This window comes from Amphiprion ocellaris, chromosome 9, assembly GCF_022539595.1.
Source record: "Amphiprion ocellaris isolate individual 3 ecotype Okinawa chromosome 9, ASM2253959v1, whole genome shotgun sequence".
NCBI lineage: Eukaryota > Metazoa > Chordata > Actinopteri > Pomacentridae > Amphiprion > Amphiprion ocellaris.
Genome location: NC_072774.1, coordinates 8,564,373 through 8,584,300, shown reverse-complemented (window position 1 = coordinate 8,584,300; position 19,928 = coordinate 8,564,373). Strand labels below are relative to the sequence as shown.

General features: G+C 41.6%; 1 protein-coding gene across 1 annotated transcript; it reads left to right on the top strand.

Moving 5' to 3' along the window:
- The first annotated feature begins 1,554 nt into the window (after positions 1 to 1,554).
- Positions 1,555 to 19,695, top strand: LOC111577057 (IgGFc-binding protein). Its single transcript, XM_055013768.1, has 23 exons — positions 1,555 to 1,591; positions 1,687 to 1,734; positions 2,749 to 3,990; positions 4,073 to 4,419; positions 4,510 to 5,089; positions 5,182 to 5,780; positions 5,869 to 6,436; positions 7,473 to 7,738; positions 7,831 to 8,172; positions 9,020 to 9,593; positions 9,709 to 9,908; positions 10,219 to 10,360; positions 11,198 to 11,526; positions 11,618 to 12,197; positions 12,287 to 12,885; positions 14,107 to 14,674; positions 14,766 to 15,364; positions 15,459 to 16,026; positions 16,115 to 16,314; positions 16,404 to 16,784; positions 18,090 to 18,376; positions 19,242 to 19,291; positions 19,392 to 19,695. The coding sequence occupies exons 2-22, from the start codon at positions 1,689 to 1,691 to the stop codon at positions 19,249 to 19,251; spliced, it is 9,027 nt and encodes a 3,008-aa protein (XP_054869743.1). The 5' UTR covers positions 1,555 to 1,591; positions 1,687 to 1,688; the 3' UTR covers positions 19,252 to 19,291; positions 19,392 to 19,695.
- Positions 19,696 to 19,928: the final 233 nt, after the last annotated feature.

The window sequence follows — 19,928 nt, the reverse complement described above, 5'->3', positions numbered from 1 at the left end:
CTAAATAGCAAAATAGCATTTCAAAAAAGCAAAAGAATTAAGAATAGAAAGGAAGGATTAGCATGCAGTCGCTTCTGACTGAAGTATTTAATATTTAGCATTTGCAAAAAATGATAGTGAATAACACTGGATTTTTGTGTAGCTGACATCTAAAAAATGTACATTCCTCTGCATGGCAACCAACATTAAGAAGTGTACACTGAAGAGAAATTTGAAGAAAATTCTAGTCTTCTGGCAGCAGGTGCACCCAAAAATTATAGTAAAAAAAGAGAAAATAATAATCTTATCAAAAATTCTGTAATTCTGCATTCATAAAATACACTTTCTAGCCTTATATCTATTATTTTGCTTTTTGATGTTTAATGAAAAATATTGGAAATTTTGCAGGGCAAAAAATTTTAAATAAATACATAAAATAATTTAAATTATATATTTTTTAAATAATTTAATTAAAAAACAAAACTTAAGCACTAGTAATATTCTGACAGCTCAGGTGTCCCAAAAAGGTTAAAAAAAAAAAAAAAGTAACCATGTGTACATAAAATGTGAATAAAAAAATAAAAAAGTAAAATAGAAAGAAAAAAGGAAAAAATAGAGAATCTAAATGCTTATTACTGGTTACAATAAATTTGTGACTGTCTTTTTTTTTTTTTTGTTAAATCTGAATTTTCAGAAATTTATTCTTAGAAACATTTTTTTATGTTATTTTGTATTAGACATGCAAATACTGCTTTTTTAAAAAAAAACATTTGTTTGTGTTTCAAAATATAGGGGGAGAAAACTGTAAAATAAAAAGGAAACATTCTGTTTTTACAATATGTTTGATAGTGAGATATCAAAGTTATACAAATATTTTCCATATTCACACGCCTGCCATCTTGTCAAAGTAGAAACCTTTGGGTAACTTTGAAGATAAGTTGGGGTTTTGGTCTTATCACGGTTTTGCCTGAAATGGATAATAATGTTTGGTTACACCAGAATATACAATACAGCTGAGTGTGGGCGAATAATCAGACTGACCTATTTCTGCCTGGTGGTAAATATTGAATGGCAAGGGGATTTTTACTGATTAACAAAAAGAAAATAAAAAGAAACTGGGTCAAGTATAAACTCTCTGATAACAACATTAATGCATTAATTATGTATTATCCAAATGCATTTTTTTTTAGTATTTTGTGAATTTTCCACTTAAAATTGACTTAATTTTTTCTGATGAAGATTTTTCAGGTTAAAGGAGTATTTTCTGCTATCAGTTATTAAGGAATTATTAAGGAGGTCATCTAATGATTCTCAGCAGATCTTATAATGATATAATAAATAAATTGCTGGATGTACCTGTCACGGGGTGTGTTGCTGCTTCCAGTTAAGCATGAATGCATGTAGTTTGTATTAGACCTCACACCTATGTCAACATACAGCAGGACCTATAAGTCGGTGCCAAGTTCTGCCTTAATTTGTTTTAGAGGAAGGGTATTGTTTTTCAGTCATAAGGCTTTTTTTTCTTTTTTTTCCTGGCTGGTGGTTTTGCCCATCAGTGTATAAAAGGATGCAACTGCAAAAAAACATGTAATCGTAAGGGTGCCTCTTGCAGGTAAGCGCTGTTCTGTTTAAGACTTTTTAGACTTTATGGTGAAGTTAATGCATTTGTATGACTGAAATAACTAAATATAAAATTCTCTCTTTCAGCCATGGGGACCCTGCTGTTGCTTTGTGTTTTGACAGCTTTTCTCAGCTGTAAGTATTTTTTTTCATGCTCATGTTTTGCAATTTTTAAAAAAATGTGGCAGGTGAACTTCATTAAGTTTGGGGCAGTTGTTTAGTGTATTAAACTGAACAAACACAGTTGCAGTGATGGCAGCATTTTCTCAATTTCAATTCAAGAAAATCCATCTTTTCTCTATCAAAATTCCTGCCTACAATTAACACCTATTAAATGTGACTAGCTCAGAAATTCCATCACAGCATGTGCAGCGAAGTGAGTTCAATCTGAAGCAATTTATCCAGGTTGTCAACCCCATCAGTGGAGGGCATTGTTGTGCGGCCATACCAGGTGCTTGTGTGAATGAGGCAGAATGTTAAACAGGCGAAGAATTTGAGAGAGCAGCACATAAAGGATAGCCATCTAAATTGAAATTTGCTTTTGTTGGGGAATAGCATTTACCTTTAGCTGCCATTGAGTTGGAACTATTAAAACTGAATGGGTGAAACAGGAGTGTAATCTAAATCCCCCAGGCCCTGACTGAGCCCAGAAAGTGGTCTTTTCACAGCAAAAGCGCAGATTTTGATAATATTTCCATTATGCAATTATATTGTCTGCGCAAGTGACTTATTGAGTGCCGCTGAGAAGCAGTCAAGTGACTATTCCTCTGTCTAAATCTCTCACAATGGTTATCAAGCAAAAAAGCAATCCATTCATTATAGACCAGCATTCATCCCTGCTTTTTAACTTTGAAATGGAAGCATTTTTCAGTCTTTTTCTCTTTGGTGTCATATTGTTTCTTTGTACTGTGTATGCAATCCAAGAAGTCTCAAGCCAAGTTTTTGTATTGCCAGTCTGCGAATCCTTTGATTGCCTTGGCACAAATAGTCTCATTAATTTCCTAATGCTTTTTTGACATATTTTCATCATACACGCGATTTGTGAAGCACAGTTGTGCCTGACACCTTCATTTTAGAGGAACTTGGGGAAAAAAAGCCCTTCTTTTGACGTGTGTTTTTCTTGTTCCTTGCTCTCTCTCCATCTGTCAGGTCCATCTAGCGCAGGATGGGCAGGGAGGGAGTTTGCGCTGTCATTTATGCAGAATTATGCTCCACGCTATGATTCTCCTCGCTTTCAGCTATACATCACTGCTGTTCAGGCGAATGCTAAAGTGACAGTGCAAGTGCCTCCCTTACACTTCAAGCAAGAAAAAGCTCTAAATGCCGGCGAGGGGGTCACCATCACTCTCCCCACTAGTGTTGAGATGTACGACAGCAAGAAATCTCCCAATACGGTGCGCATCGAGGCCTCAGCTGATGTGACTGTAACCTCCTACAACTACAAGCAGTACACAGCAGACACCACTGTGGTGTATCCAACCAGTCAGTGGGGTACAGAATACTTCATCTTTACACCTGCTGGAACCCCTTATGGTGCCTATAAAGAGTTCTCTGTGACGAATGGAAAAGAGAGCAACAGAGTGGAGATTTCCCCACAAGGGCCGATCAGGTTCCAGGGTCGCATCTATAGCAATAACAACAGAATGGTAATCGATCTGCAGCCATATGAGAGCGTCCAGCTCCAGAGTAGGTACGAACTGACCGGCACCAGCGTTTCCTCCCAGCACCCTGTCGCTGTTTTCACGGGTCACACCTGTACCTGGAAATTCGCAAAATGCAACCATGTTTTTGAGCAGCTAATGCCAGTAAGCAGCTGGGGATCCAGCTTCATTGTGGCCCCCCTGAGCTTCCAGAAAAATTACGATAGTGTCTACATCCAGGCCTCCCAGCCCACCAAAATAACTGTCCAATCTGGCAACCGTAAGGACGATTTCACTTTGACCAGGGGCCAGACAAAGGAGCTCCCCTCCCGCAGTCCTGAAACACTCTTCATTCAGGCTGATCATGGCATCCAGGTCCTCATGCTCTTTAATGGTGTCAGGCGAAACTGGATCCAATACTATGACCCCTTCTTGATGACCATTCTGTCGACAAATCGCTTCTGCTCTTCCTACTCACTAGAAGCTCTGGAGGGTTTTGAAAACCAAGCCCTAATTGTAGCACAAACCAGTGCAACTGCAGCGGTGCGAATGGATGGAGCAAACCTACCTCGTCACATTCAGTGGAAAAAGGTTGCAGGGACAGATTTCTCTTATGCAGAGATGTCTTACAACCTAAACCCTCGCAAGAATAGACACACTGTGTCCAGCTCTGGTTCCCTTTTTGCTCTCTACAGTATAGGAGTTAGCCAGATGAACGGCTATGGTGCCCCAGCACAATGTATACAGCCAGGTAAGGTGCAAACACAATGCTGTTTCTGAGAATATTTCATACTGCACTGATGCAAGCATTAATTTTATTTTGTGTTGTTCAGGATCCTTGTCCTGCAGTAGTATCACCTGCAGTCCTAATGAGGTGTGTGAGATGAAAGGTGACTATGCCAACTGCGTCCCCAAGCCAGTGGAACACAAGCCTGGTACCTGCTGGGCCATGGGAGACCCTCACTATCGTACTTTTGATGGCCGTCGCTATAACTTCATGGGCACCTGCACATATGTTATTGCAAAAAACTGTGGAAACGATGATAATCTCCCAGCCTTTGAAGTCCTCGCCCAGAACGAGAACAGAGGAAGCCTCAGGGTGTCATATGTTGCCCTGGTCACAGTGAAGGTGTATGGCTTCACCATCACAGTAGCTCGGTCTGAGACGGGGCGTGTGAGGGTAAGGTTTTCAGTTTCCTGTCTCATTTTTTAAAATATTGTCCTGATTTCAATCCCTTCATGATGTGTTTTCTGTTTTCATTTGTTGCAGATTGACAACAGCCTGTGGAGTTTGCCAATAACTTTGAACAATGACAAACTTCATGTGTTTCAAAGCGGTCGCGCTGTTATCATTGAGACTGATTTTGGTCTGGCAGTCAGTTATGACTGGGAACACTACCTTGTGGTGACTGTGTGGGGCAAATATGCTGGTAAGACTTGTGGTCTGTGTGGGAACTTCAATGGAAATCCTAGTGATGACTTTACCACACCCTCCGGCACTCAAGTCGGCGGGGCTGTGGCCTTTGGGAGCAGCTGGAAGGTACCGGGTTTGGTGAAAGACGATGCTTGCAGAGATGACTGTGTGGGCGGCTGTGAGCGCTGTGAAAACAGCATGATGAAAAAGTGGGAGGGAGACCTGTTGTGTGGGCTCATCACAAGTATAGTAAATGGGCCATTTAGCAAATGTCATGCCGTCATTGACCCACAAGCATACCTGGAGAACTGTAAATATGATGTATGTATGGGAGGTGGACTTCGACATTTCCTTTGCAAGGCACTAGAGGCTTACACTGAAGCCTGCCAGGCTGCTGGGATACAGGTTCAAGACTGGAGGAAAATAGCACGATGCCGTAAGTAATGTCATCAGAATGAACATACGTTTTATGTCATTTATTGCTTCTCAAACTTTTGTCACACTTCTTTTCCCATTTTCTCCCTAAAGCTGCCAAATGTCCCGCCAACAGTCACTATGAGCTCTGTGGCAACGCATGTCCAGCCACTTGTTCTGACCCCAATGCTCCATCCAAATGTAAACGCCACTGTGTGGAGACATGCACCTGTAATGCAGGGTTTGTTTTAAGTGGAAACAAATGTGTGCCTGCCACTCAGTGCGGTTGTACCTATGAGGGTCGATACATTCCTGCTGGGGAGGAATTCTGGGCCGACCAAAACTGTGGGCGACGGTGTAAATGTGTTGCCGGAAGCAGGCGCGTTGAGTGCAAGGATAAAGGCTGTGGGATGGGCCAGCGGTGCCAGGTGGTTGATGGCATAAGACAGTGCCATGCAGTGTCCCACAGCACCTGCCAGGCAACAGGTGATCCCCATTATAAGACCTTTGACAAGAAGAGGTTTAACTTTCAGGGCACTTGTGTATACCAGCTGGTTGCACTCTGCTCCAAGAACCCAGACCTAGTGCCCTTTGAAGTGCTGGTGCAGAATGACCACCGGGGCAGCAAAGTGGTCTCCTACACCAAACTAGTAGAGATCAAGGTGTACTCCCTCAGCATTGTCATTACTAAGACACACAAAGGCCGGATTATGGTAAGAGAAACATAAAGTTTCATCATATTCTGTGCTACATTGAAAATTCCATCTTTGCATGTAAACACCACTGTTTATTCTCCTTCAGGTGAATGGTGAGCTGGTTAACTTGCCCATCACACTGGATGAAGGGAAGGTATCTGTGCATAAGAGCGGCCGTTACGCTGTTGTCACCACAGATTTTGGCCTCAGAGTCTCCTTCAACTGGGCAAGTGCTGTGTTTGTGACACTACCAAGCAACTACATGGGAGCTGTCTGTGGCCTCTGTGGCAACTACAATGGCAAAGCCCAGGATGACCTGACTCCAAAGAATGGCGACAAACCCGTCTCACCGGCAAACTTCGGTGCCAGCTGGCGAGTGGCCGAGATCCCAGGCTGTGTCGAGGGCTGTAAAGGGGTGTGTCCTGATTGCGACATTACCCAGAAGGTTAAATACGAAAAGGGAGATTTCTGCGGCATAATTAGCGACCCCAAAGGGCCTTTCCGTGACTGCCATGCCAAGGTGGATCCAGCTGACTACTTTGAAGATTGTGTTTATGATGTGTGCTTGTATAAGGGCAGGAAGGATGTGCTGTGTGACAACCTTGGATCATACACATCTGCCTGCCAGGCTGCAGGAGCCAAAGTGTACAGCTGGAGAACCAGTCAGTTCTGTGGTAAGAAACGCATCCAATTTAAAAACATAAAAAGGTCAGTATTGAGTCAGTCATTGTCAGTTCAGACAGAAGTCAAGAAATATGGTGCACCTTCTCAGATTTTATTCATAGTTTAGTTATTTATTTTTTGGAACCCAAAACTAAGTTCTATAAAAAGTCTTGGCTCTATGCAAGTAAGAGAAAAAAGAAACTAATATTTTGTTAAAACTTCACCATAAAAACAGCATGAAAGCAACTTGTAACTTTGGGCATGCACTGCTAACAGACAGAGCCCAGTGCCTACTAGTTTTTGTGCCATACCAATGTGTCCACATCACCATTTTGGAATGTCAAAACAACAAAATACTGGAACCTTAACTTAGCACACTTGCTATACATCAAATTCTACTGATGTTAGACATTGATAAAAGTTCAACCAAAGACTTGTTTTAGCAGGAAATATAGATTTATCCATATATAGCTATATGTTCAGGAGCTTTCTGGGATGCCAACACTACCCCAAGTTTTAAAAGTTTGCACTTTTTGTTAATTTTCAATGGCCAATTACTACAAAAAAATCTCCTCTGCTGAAGCCAGTTAGTTATTTGAATCTGCTGGAAACTATTTTGTATGTGTCCTCACAAAATTTTATGATGGTCAAAGTTATATTTCTGGAGATATTGAAGTGTTAAAATGACTTCCTGGGTAAGACATTTTTTTGAGGGTCAAAATATAAAAAAATCCCAGGTCTGAAAACATATAAAATTGTGAAAATTAGGACAAAAATATTTTTACAAAGTCTAGTTTTGGGTTCCACATGACAAATAAATTAACTCTGAACAAAATCTGAAATGGTGGAGCAACACCAGTATTTTAAATGATGCGGACTGACCCTGATATTTGCTCTAATTAAAAAAGAAAAATGCACAATAAACTGTTTATTTCCTGTTTTTCTGCTGCTTTCTGTGGCTTTGTAATGACTGTCTTTTGTGTTCTAAATAAAAATGTGTCCAGTGAATGAAAAATTAACTTGGTCTTTTATGTCCCTTGTGTATAGCAATGAAATGTCTCGCTCACAGCCACTATGAAATTTGTGCGACTGCCTGTCCAGCATCTTGCCAGAGTCTGGCTCCTCCTAAAGGCTGCCAGAATCACTGTGAGGAGGGCTGCTCCTGTGATGAAGGATACATCCTCAGTGGAGATAAATGTGTTCCCTTCTCAGAGTGCGGATGCGTCCACAACGACCGCTACTACCGCATCGGCCAAGTCTTTTATCCCAATGGGAAGTGTGAGGAAGAGTGCAAGTGTGCTCAAGATGGGGAGGTAATGGACACTAAAATGAACAATTGAAACATAACTTGTCACTGATTTGTTACTGATAACACTTCTGCTGTTCCTGTGATTTTTTTTTTAAGGTTGAGTGCAAGAAGTTCACATGTGGCCCCAATGAAAAATGTAAAATAGAAAATGGCGTCCAAAAATGTCACCCCGTTGGTAAGGGTGTGTGCCATGCCTCCGGCGACCCGCATTATCAATCCTTTGATGGGCGAAGGTTTGATTTCCAGGGCACCTGCACCTACACACTCTCTGAGAGCTGTGGGCTGGAAGGAACCCACCTGGTGGCCTTTTCTGTCCAGGTGGAGAATGAGAAGTGGGACCGAGTGACGAGCAACAAGGTGGTGTCCGTCACCAAGCTGGTTGCTGTGAAGGTCTATGGCTACACACTTACCATGAGGGAAGACATGTTTGGAGTTCTGGTGAGCAACATAAAAAAATAAATAAATAAAAGAAAAAAGAAATCAGTAAAAAAAAAAAAAAGAAAAAGAAAAAACAATGAAAAAAATCTAAAAGCTGTAAATACTGTTAGAATAATGGCAAATATATGTTTGAAAATGTCCTTTTATCTTATTTATATACAGGGAAGCTGTAAAAAAAAATAAGTATTTAAAATTTGTATTCATTTTTTAATTAATAAAAAATATTATTTTTTAAAATAATGTATATATTTTTAACAGTCAACATGTAAAGGATTTTTTTTGAGGATTTTATTAGATATTATCTGTAATTTAATAAAATAAGAAAAGCATGTAAAATAATATTAAGATATTTTTTCAAACCATAATATACATTCTTCTTTTTTGATTATTTGCAAATACCTGTGAAATAAATTTTTTTTGCTGTTTTAAATAAAAAAAGTGTAATTTTCCTTTTATGTACTGTCTGTAATTTAGCAAAACAGAGAAAATCTTTAAAATAACAGTAACTTTTTTTCTATTTTCAATTTCTAGTACACATAATTTTTCTTTCAAATATCTGTAAAATACATATATTTTTGCTGATTTAAAGTAGAAATAATGTTTTTATTAAAATATAATTTTTTTGTTTTTACTAGATAAACAAAATAAGGAAAATCTATAAAATAATAGCAAATTATATTACATAGAAAAACTCATCCATTTTTTTAACTAGAATTGTTTAGATACATGTGTATACCTTTTCATCTAATCATGAATAAGACACATGCATCAGTAAGTATGTTTATATTTTAATATTCCACTCAGCACCAGTTATTTCCTTTAATCAACACCTGTGGCTTTCTTTCAGGTAAATGGAGTATTTAACTACGTCCCTGTGAATCTCAATGATGGAGAGGTGCTGGTCTATCAAGAAGGCAGTCATTATGTTATTGAAACAAACTTCGGACTGCGTGTCACTTATGACCTGGTCTACCACGTGACGGTCACAGTACCTGGAAATTATCGCGGCAAAGTCTGTGGCCTGTGTGGCAACTTCAACGGCGATCAGAAAGATGACTTCCAGATGCCCAACCGTCAGCTCACCAACAACGTGAATGCATTTGGAAAATCCTGGAAGGTCACCATTCCAAATGTGGTGTGTGAAAATGGCTGCGAAGGAAACAACTGTCCTAAATGTGACCCAGCTCGCAAGGCCGTGTTTTCAAAATCCACTTATTGCGGTATTGTCACAGCACCCAAAGGTCCTTTTGCAGCCTGCCACAGTAAACTGGACCCACAGCCATACTTTGATGACTGTGTGTTTGATGTATGTGCTTCCAATGGTGATGGAAAAGTGCTGTGTAACAGTGTGGCAGCGTATGCATTCGACTGTCACATGGCGGGAGTGGATGTCAAAAATTGGAGGACGGCCTCCTTCTGTCGTAAGAAAAATTAACTTTATCCCTCTAAGCAAACCTTTTATTTATGTCTGTCCTGTGTTGAATGTTAGCTGTGGGTTCTCTTCTAACATATTTATACTTTTCCTCTTTATTTTAGCCATGAAATGCCCCTCCAACAGTCACTATGAGGTGTGTGTCGAGGCCTGCTCTGCCTCCTGCCCCGGCCTCACAGAGATTGTTGAATGCCCGGCCAGCTGCACAGAAGGCTGTGAATGTGATGCAGGTTTCTTATTTAATGGAGAGATGTGTGTCAAAGAGACCGAGTGTGGCTGCTATGACAATGGAAGAAGTTACAAGGTAAAATTTAGCACTTCTGTCTGTGCAGAAAGGCCACTCTATATATAGTATGTCGGGCTATTTTTTAGAATCAAATCCCCAAAGTAGCATTTATGCAAAAATGGCAGTAAAGTTGCTTTTTCATCCACAGTGGTGGACATCGGCCAGTTTGATTTTAGAAATGCGCACTGATGATTTCTCCTGAGGCTTAATTAGCAGATTGGCGAAATTTGTGTGTCTTTAAGGAGGAATAAGCATGAAATAATTTGAAGCTTTTTTTTAACTTATTCCTACTTTCTACACGTATAATGAACTTGTTGTGCGTCACCAGGCTGGCGAAGTTGTGTACGAGGATGACTGTCACACAAGGTGCACCTGTGATCCAGACAAAGGCCTCATCTGCGAAAAGCACTCCTGTCCTCAAAGCACCAAATGCATGGTGAAGAAAGGAATCAGGGCATGTTACAACACAGGCAAGACCCAAATGTTTACTGATTTTAACTAATATCATCTACTGAGTCAATACATGTTCAGTCAATTTAAAATTCAGTTTTATTTTATGTTGACCCTCTGAACTCCAAGCCCCAGTTGTTTCTGGGTGCTCCTGTTACAATTTTACTCACCGGGGACTCATTTTTCACCTCAATATGAAGCCCTGCACCTTTTATGGAAACAGTACAACCACGACTATCCGTGACTATAAGTAGAGAGAACTCCAAAATGTCTTCTGCGCAGTATAACAAGCTTTTTTTCTTAAAAAGAATAAAAAGAAAGTTGACTTGTTTTGATTATAGAAGAACTGAAAAAATCTGAAATCAACATGCGCAAAATGTTTCCAAGTGCTCACATTGTTACAATACTGAAAAAATGGTCACTCTGTATGCTATATTAGATATTTTACTACTTTTCAGCTACTACTACTTCTTTGCTTTGTCCCCTCTCTGCTCTGTGTAAACAAAGCCTGCAGTTCAGCCAAAAAGTCCCTAAGTTACTGTCTTGAATTGGTTGCAGCTCAGTCATTACAGCTTCATGGTTGCATCGAGGAGCGCAAAATTTTTTTTTCACAGAATCTGGTTCAAGCAAATTGCTTATTTTTGGTGGATTTTTAAATGAGACATGTAGAATAAGAGGAATTTGATAAAAGGTCACAATTTTAAGATTAGATTCGCTTTATTTTTCCTTCCATTCGCACACGATTAGTTCAAGGACCGTCCAAAAATTGAAAATCCAATCATTGTTTCTGTTGTTACAGTCTGTGGTTCTAATAGTATTTAAAATGGTACAAATCCCCTTGTATTTATCCATTGCAGATCCTTGCAAAGACGCCAACTGTCGGGTGAAGGAGTCGTGTCGTGTTGAGAAGGATGAGGCTGTGTGCGTCCCCACCTACACGGGCGTCTGCTGGGCCTGGGGTGACCCCCACTACCACACGTTTGATGGTTACAACTATAACTTCCAGGGCACATGCAAGTACGTCATCTCCAAAACCTGCGGCAAACTGGATGGTCTGGTTCCGTTTTCGATTGCCGAGAGGAATGATAACCGAGGAAACACAGCGGTTTCCTACGTCAGGGAGGTAGATGTGTCTGTGTATGGGTACACCATCACCATCCAGAAGAACCAAGTTGGCAGAGTTACGGTAAGATTTTAGTTTCTTCTCTGTTTCACTAGGTGTATTTCAGTGTGTGTAGTGTATATAAATATATATTGTTCTTATCCATGTTCCTCAGGTGGACGGAGAGCTGCTGAATCTTCCTGTACAACTGGGTGACGGTGAAGTGTCAGTGTTTCTAAGAGGAAACACTGCAGTCGTGGAAACAAACTTTGGCCTGGTTGTCTCCTACGACTACAACTGGTATCTCGTCATTAGGCTTCCCAGCAGCTACTACGGCTTAGTTTGCGGTATGTGTGGCAACTTCAATGGTAACAGCCGCGATGAACTCCAGAATCCAGCCGGCAAAACGGTTTCTTCGGTGATCGAGTGGGGCAAGAGCTGGCAAACGCCCCATCAGAACAAGGACCACCCTTGCTGGGACACTTGTGAGAAAAACTGCCCCACCTGTGACGATAACACGCGCAAACTCTATGAGACTGAGGCTTACTGTGGGGCCCTCACAGCCAAGGTGAACAGTGTGTTCCAGAAATGCCATGAAAAAGTGGACCCCCAGGCTTTCATGGACAATTGTGTGTATGATATGTGCTTTAATAAGGGCGATAAAAAGATGCTGTGCCAGGCATTGGATTCCTACAGTAAGGAGTGTCGCCAGGAGGGAATAATAATCAAGGGCTGGAGGGAAAAGTTTGGCTGTCGTGAGTATCTGTGAATTCTTTCGCTTCAGATTGCAATCACACATTTTACATTTTGGGTTAATACTTGTCTAAATTTGTTTTCTCCCCAGCGATGAACTGCCAGCGTCACAGCCACCATGAGGACTGTGCCAGCCCATGCCAGCCGTCCTGCCCGTTCCCTGAGCGGAAGCAGGCCTGCAAAGGTGCCTGTGTGGAGACCTGTGTGTGCGATAAGGGTTACGTGCTCAGCGCTGGTGTCTGTGTTCCCGCTAAATCATGCGGTTGCTCCTATCAGGGCCGCTACTATAAGCCAGGTGAGCACTTCTGGGCTGACGAGGCCTGCGGTCGCCTGTGTGAGTGCGATTCCACCCTGGGCATGGTGACGTGCCGCGAGGCCTCCTGCTCTGCCAAAGAGAAATGCACCGTGGTGGATGGAGTGCGCACCTGCCGACCCGTCGCTCACGCCACGTGCACGGCCTCGGGCGACCCGCACTATCGCACCTTCGACGGCCGTAAGTACGACTTCCAAGGCACGTGCGTGTATCAGCTGGTGGGATTGTGCTCGCAGCAGCCTGGGCTGGTGCCGTTCAAGGTGACTGTGCAGAATGACCACCGGGGAAGCAAAGCTGTGTCCTACACCAGGACTGTCAAGTTCTCCATCTATGGCATCACTCTCACCATCAGCAGAGAATACCCCCACAAGGTCTTGGTAAGTGTGGAAAGGTCATTCCATTGAAAATCTGTGAAATCTGAAAAAGGTTAGCAGCTTACATCCTCCCAATCAGATAATTTTCAAACTATTTACAATAAGTTTAGTATATTCAGTGAAGCTATGCACAATTTTAGCTTAGTGCTGTGAATGTTTTCTGAGTTACACGCCCTTGAAGTGCATCACGGTGGATCTTTTTTTTTTTATCGCGCCCACTTTTTTTCCTCATAATTTCATACTTAAAGGAGAAAGCCACATGAAAACTAATCAAAATCAATTTTACATCCATTCCAGGTCTCACAATCTAAATCCAAAATCTTGTTTTTGTTCATTTTGTTCAATTTGGTTATGGATTTTTTTCCCCATACCCCAGTTGGAGCATTAATATCACGGTGTATATCATTGTTGCAAAACTGCACCAATTTAATATCTATGATATAACGTAACAGAAAGAGGCATTGGTACCCTAGATGTGTTTTCTGTTTTCTCATAATTTACTGTAGAGAACTTTGGAAAAAGTGCATTTTGGGTAAGCTTTCATATCACCATGTGGGATAAGTCAAAACAACCTATAGCATATGAAAGGTCTCATTTTTACGTACATACTATACATCGCCTAGACGTGACTCTTTCTGTGTCAAAACAATAGAAGGTCAAATTTGGCTTAATTATATACTGAAGTGTTTGTACAAAACACATCAGCTGATTCGGGGGGGACCAGGTGGGAGGCACTGATTCATTTTTCATGGCCCAGATGTTAAGGTATGGTTAATGTGGAGCATGTAGCAACGTAATGAGAGATTGAATGAGCTATCTGTTTTTATGTGAATTTTCGGTGAGAAAATAAGTGGGACACAGCATGTAGTCGCATTATTGAAAATAAAAACAGCACAGCTACTCTGAGCCTCATTCAAATGAATTGAAATAATAATGCCTTTTGTCATTGTGCTAATTCTGACATCCCTTGTGCTCCTCTGCATATATATATATATATATATATATATATATATATATATATATATATATATATATATATATATATATATATATATACACACACATAATTGCATATTAAAATTTTGATACAGGCAGACTTAATTAAAGTAAGATTTTACTGCACATTAGAATGGATTAACAAGGTCCACAGAATTATTAAATCTATAAATCTATAATCTCCTAAAAAAATATTTCTCTCTCCCTGCCTTGTTTTCTGCTCTTCAGCTTAATGGGCAGCTCGCTTCGCTTCCACTGGATTACAACAATGAGCTGGTTGTGTTCCTCAGTGGCTGGACGGCTGTAGTGGAGACAGTCGCTGGGATCACCGTGACCTTTGACTGGCGGAGTACGGTGAGCGTTACTCTTCCCAGCAACTACGAGGGTGCAGTCTGCGGTCTGTGTGGCAACTACAATGGGAAAGCTCAGGACGACCTGACCATGCGGGATGGGAAGACCGCCCCCGATGGAGCCGAGCTGGGGGAGAGCTGGCAGGTGGGCCTTGTACCAGGTTGCTCAGCAGCCTGCCAGGGGGCGTGGTGCAAGGCTTGCTCAGAGTCCCAGAGGAAAGAGTACCAAGCCGCGAGGTACTGTGGCATTATTACTGACAAGGCCGGGCCTTTTAGGGACTGTCATAAGCATGTGGACCCTGCTCCCTACTTAGAGGACTGTGCTTATGATGCTTGTCAATATCACGGGCACCATGGATCAATCTGTGAGGCTATAGAAGTGTACGTCGCTGCCTGTCAGAGCCGAGGGGTCACCATCTACTCCTGGAGAAGAGACAACTTCTGTCGTGAGTTTCAGATTGTGTTTTCATTTTTTTGCTGGTCTCTCTTTTGATTTTCATCACATTCCTTTTCCTCTCTTCTCTTTCTATCCCACAGCGATGAGGTGTCCGGCTAATAGCCATTACGCCCTGTGTGCCACCGGTTGCCCAGCCACCTGTGCCAGCTTAACCTCCTTCGCCACCTGCCACAGGCATTGTGCAGAAGCCTGCGAGTGTGATCAAGGCTACCTCCTCAGTGGCGATACCTGCGTGCCTGTTAGAGAATGTGGATGCTCCTACGACGGTCAGTACTACAAGAAAGGAGATGTCTTCTACCCTGAAGATAAGTGCGTGGAGCAGTGCGTCTGTGGAGAGAACGGAGCCGTGACTTGCCAAAAGGCTAAGTGCCGTTCAGGAGAAATCTGTAAGCTTGTGAATGGAGTGAAAGGCTGCCACCCGGAGGGGCATGGAAAGTGTGTGGCTTCTGGTGACCCTCACTACATTTCTTTCGACGGACAGAGATTTGACTTCCAGGGTACCTGTGTTTATGTGCTGGCCAAGGTTTGTGATGATGACAAAGGTTATCTGACGCCATTCGATGTCACTCAGGGGAATGAGAAGTATGGAAATGGAAAGGTGGCTGTTACCAAGTCAGTTGGGGTGAAAGTCTATGGTTATGTCATTTACATCCAGCAGAGGATGCCGTGGAGAGTCCTTGTGAGTTTATCAGCTTCATCCAAATACTGCTATAGTTACATTTGTGCAACCTTTCTTTCTCACGCTGATTATGTTCTCTTCCCTTTCTGTCCAGGTGGATGATGAACTCCTAAACCTCCCTCTCTCCCTGGATAACGGGCGTCTCAGAATCACCCAAGAAGGCCGCAACATAATTGTCCGAACAGCCTTTGGCCTGACTGTCCTCTATGACACCGTCTACTATGTTGAGGTGATTGTTCCTTCTACATACCAGGGCAAGATGTGCGGTCTTTGTGGCGACTACAACAAAAACGGTGGCGATGATTTCAGACTTCCTAGCGGCAAACAAACAAAGAATGTGGATGACTTTAGGAAGGCGTGGGCGGTGGACCTGCCTGGGTTTGTGTGTGGCGGCTGCGGAGCACAGTGCCCAGTGTGTGAGCAGGCCAAAGCTACTTTGTACGGAAAAGCCGACTCCTGCGGCATCATGAGTGCGCCTAATGGGCCTTTCAAAGCCTGCCACAGCAAAATCGACCCAGCAGCATATGTGTCTCATTGTGTGTTTGATGTTTGTGCTACGGATGGCAACAAAGATACTCTGTGCAACAGCGTGCAGGCCTACGCTCTGGCCTGCCAGAGTGAAGGAGTTCAAATCCAGACATGGAGGAGCAGCTCCTTCTGCCGTGAGTTACACTCAACAGCATTTTAGCTGAAAATTTCTTTATATTTCAGGTGCAAATTCAAATTTCTTGCAAATGTCTTCTCTTTTAGCTCCCTCCTGCCCACCACACAGTCACTATGAGGTGTGCGCCGACACCTGTGGTGGGACGTGTGCCAGCTTTATCTCTCCATTCACTTGCACTGAAAGCTGTTTTGAAGGATGCCAATGTGATGCCGGCTTTGTTTTTGATGGCACCAAGTGTGTTGCCTTGGACAACTGTGGGTGTGTGTACAAGGGCAGATATCTGACGGTAAAATTACACCGAGATCATTTAGCACCGACACATGAACAGAGGTGTGACAAAGCGATTTTAACACTACACACAATGTATGTTTCCAGGTGGGCCAAGCAGTGGTGTGCAAAGGCTGTACGTCCAAGTGTGTGTGCCAGGAGCCTGGGCTAGTAAAGTGTGAGAAGCTGTCCTGCACCAGTGGGGAGGTTTGCAGTGTAAGAGACGGGGTCAGGGGTTGCCACGTCAAACAGGGTCATTGCACCGTCAGCCCGGTTGGACATCTGAGCTCCTTTGATGGCGCGTCTGGAGCCATAGGAGCACAGGGGGCATTTGAAGTGGCCAAACTATGCGATGAGACCTCTGAGTTGTGGTTCCGTGTGGTTGTGGACGTCAGAATCTGCAGTAAAGGAGCCGCTCCCACTGTTGCCACTGTGTATGTTTACCTCAAAGAGGCCATTGTGGCAGTAAACAGTGAAAGAGAAACCTGGGTGAGCACTGTTCAAATAATAACCGATTTCTTATGTGTTATTGTTCTATGTCTGATTCTCTCTCCTGTCTTTTCTTTCTCTCTTTTGACCTCACCCTAAACCAGTCTATGGCCCTCCCTGTACTCTAAAAACAATGTTGCGCTCAAGAACAAAAAGTTAACAGCAATTTGCATCAGTCTTTTTAAGTTATGACAACTTCTCATAAACTAGAACTAGTATATCCACGTTTTTTTAAAGGATTTTAAAATGTTATGTACTTACTAAAAATTACTGAGTTTTCAAATTGGAAAATTTTTTAAAAATAGTTGAAGAATTTTTTTTAAAGTGGAATTTTGGAAGTGGAAGTTGTTAGAATTAGTATTGACATGTTATTTAAAATGATTTTTAAAATATATTGTACTTAATTACCATATCTTTAAATATTAATTCTGAAGTTGCATTAACAAAAGAAAAATAGGTTGCTTCAGTGTTAGGTAGGTAGGGGAGGGGACTTGAAATTCTAATCTAATGGTAATTAGTTTTACATCAACTAATGCAGAGATTTTAGTAAAGTAAATTTTTTTAATGTTCATTTTCCATAAAATTAAGTTGTTGGAACTACTATTCCCATGTTATTTAAAATGACTTTTTATCTGTTATGTACTTAATTACCATAACTATGAACATAAGTTGTTAAGTTGGTAAATTGAAAAGATGAAGTTGCTGTAATGTTAAATAGGTACATTAGAGCAACTTAAAATCCTGACCTCAAAGTGAAGAAATGTGGTATTATGAAGGCAATTTTATTAAGTCACCTTAACTTGAATTTAGTTTTCTATCAATTATTGCAGAAACTTGAGTTTAAACTACACACAATATTAATAATAATTAATAATATAAACTATTGACCTGACCTATCAAAATGATGTTTGCAACTTACAAAGTTCTTCTAAATCAGTAAATTAGATTTGTTATCTTGCAAATGTGCATTTAATTAAGTGGTGGAAAAAGGTCCCTTGAATTACTTTTTAGAGCCTGGTTCTGCTGGTTGTTTCTATCTGTTAAAAAATAGTGTTTTTCTTCCCAATATCACTCAAGTGCTTGCTCAAAAAGAATAGCTTGGATTTGTTGGAAATCTCTCCATAATATAGCCAATATGATAAAATCACCTTGACTGAGACGCCATGTGCTGTGTATTGGCGCTATATAAATAAAAGTGAATAGATCTGTCTGATGCACAAACTGCTTTGTTATTTGTTTTATTTTGCCTGCATTCATTTTGATGTTCGCTTTCTCCTCTTCTTTCCCGTTCTTCGTGTCATCCAGGTAAATGGCAGAAAAGTGTCTCTTCCCAGCAAAGTGACGAGCGAACTATTTGTCCAAATCTCAGAGAGGACTGTGATCATCGAGAGGACGTCTGCTGTGCGGGTCACCTACTCTATCTCTCAGGAGGTCGGCATCATTATTGACAGCAGCCTGTCTGGTAAAATGTGTGGCGCCTGTGGCGACTACAATAACAACTCCAAAGATGATATGAGGACCGCAGATGGGAAAATCACCACTGATGTGTCCATAGTTGTTGCCTCCTGGAGCGCCGGAGACTTTTCTAGATGGTGAGTATTGGAGACGCATGCTCTCTCAGTATAAATGTAGTGGGCAAAGAGTTACTGCTACATTTAGTGCTGTGATGATGATAGTCCTTTGCTTCACTAGTTGCTCTCATCACACTGCTCCTGATGTTAACTTTAATTGTTTTAATACTTTGCCTGCTTGTCTACGCTTTTAACCTCCAATTCCAGTTAGAGCGGAAGTTTTAATCTTGAACTCCATCTTTCCCTTTATTATGCAAACTGCAAACTTAATTTGACCGGCGAAATAATCAAGTACAGATCAGCGAGAGATGGGACGGTGCTATGACCATTCAACCGCTTATTCTCTTAACAGCAAGAACTAAACAAGGACTCCACAGAGCCCTTTTAAAGGAATGAGAGTGTGGTTTTTAATTGCATTTGGTCCAATTTAATTAAGAAATGCCAGAGAATCCCCTATGGTAATTACTGATTAAAAAGCAGGTGAGGCTGACAGGCATGGCCATCAAAAGCTACCAAGCTTGCAATCCAATCACTGCTTGTCATCCAAGGACACTTAAGACTCATCTGGGTGCAATATTAATTTGAGCCCTCATCTTTAGTTTTGTGTCCTAGCCTTAAGTCAATCCTTTAGAGAAGTGAGTTTGCTGCATCCCCATTCCTCTCTTTATTCAAAGCAGTTGTCTTTTCGCTGGCATTTTCTCATCACCGGACCCTAAACAGCGCAAGAAACCTCCCCCCCGAGGATCAGTGTGGCTCTTGACTGTTTGCATATGACTTTAGAAATGCAATTTTCCAAAGCATTGCTTGTAATCTACGTTGTGCCTGAGCAGACCTGACTTTACTTTGCCTCAGTGCCCTTTGACTGCAATTTTCTTTTTCATTGCAGCGGCCTGTAGAGATGTCGGCTCTGCGTTGATAGCAGCATCTGGTACACAGGTACAAAAAAACCCAAGTTGTTCTCCCCTTCTCAAAAATATGAACTGGTGAATGAAACAGCTGTTTACATTCTCGTGTTTTACCCCCTTTTGCTGAACAGGATGAAGAATGTTACAGTTTTTACTCGTTATACTTCCTCTTGATTTACTGGGGGGGAAGAAAGGTTTTTTGGTTGTTTCCTGGCGATCTGGTGCTCTATTGTTTACTCTGGAGGTGCAGGAACATGTAGCTCATTCTTGACCAACATCTCCATCTAGTGGAGGAGGGAAATGTGTTGTCTCCAGCAAGAATGAAAACAGTCTGGAGTCTCTTATCTGTCTTAATATTCTTTTTAAACGTGTGTGTCATAGAAAATATACTCTTGTTGTTGTTCTGGCGACTAAATAAACATGTTTTCACTACAAGCCGTGCTTAAGTTATTTGTGATTCCCTCGACTTCTACAAAACTAATAAAGGAACAGCCTAAATTAGAAATGAATGACTCCTTGTATTGTGTGTGCTGGATCTGGGGAAAAGAAGAAACCCTAGACCCAACCGGATGCCTTGATAGGAAAACTACCAAAGGTCCTTGGAGCAGGAAGGGGAACAGAGACAAAATTCCACAACTGAGTACAATAGCAGACACCAAAATTGAGAC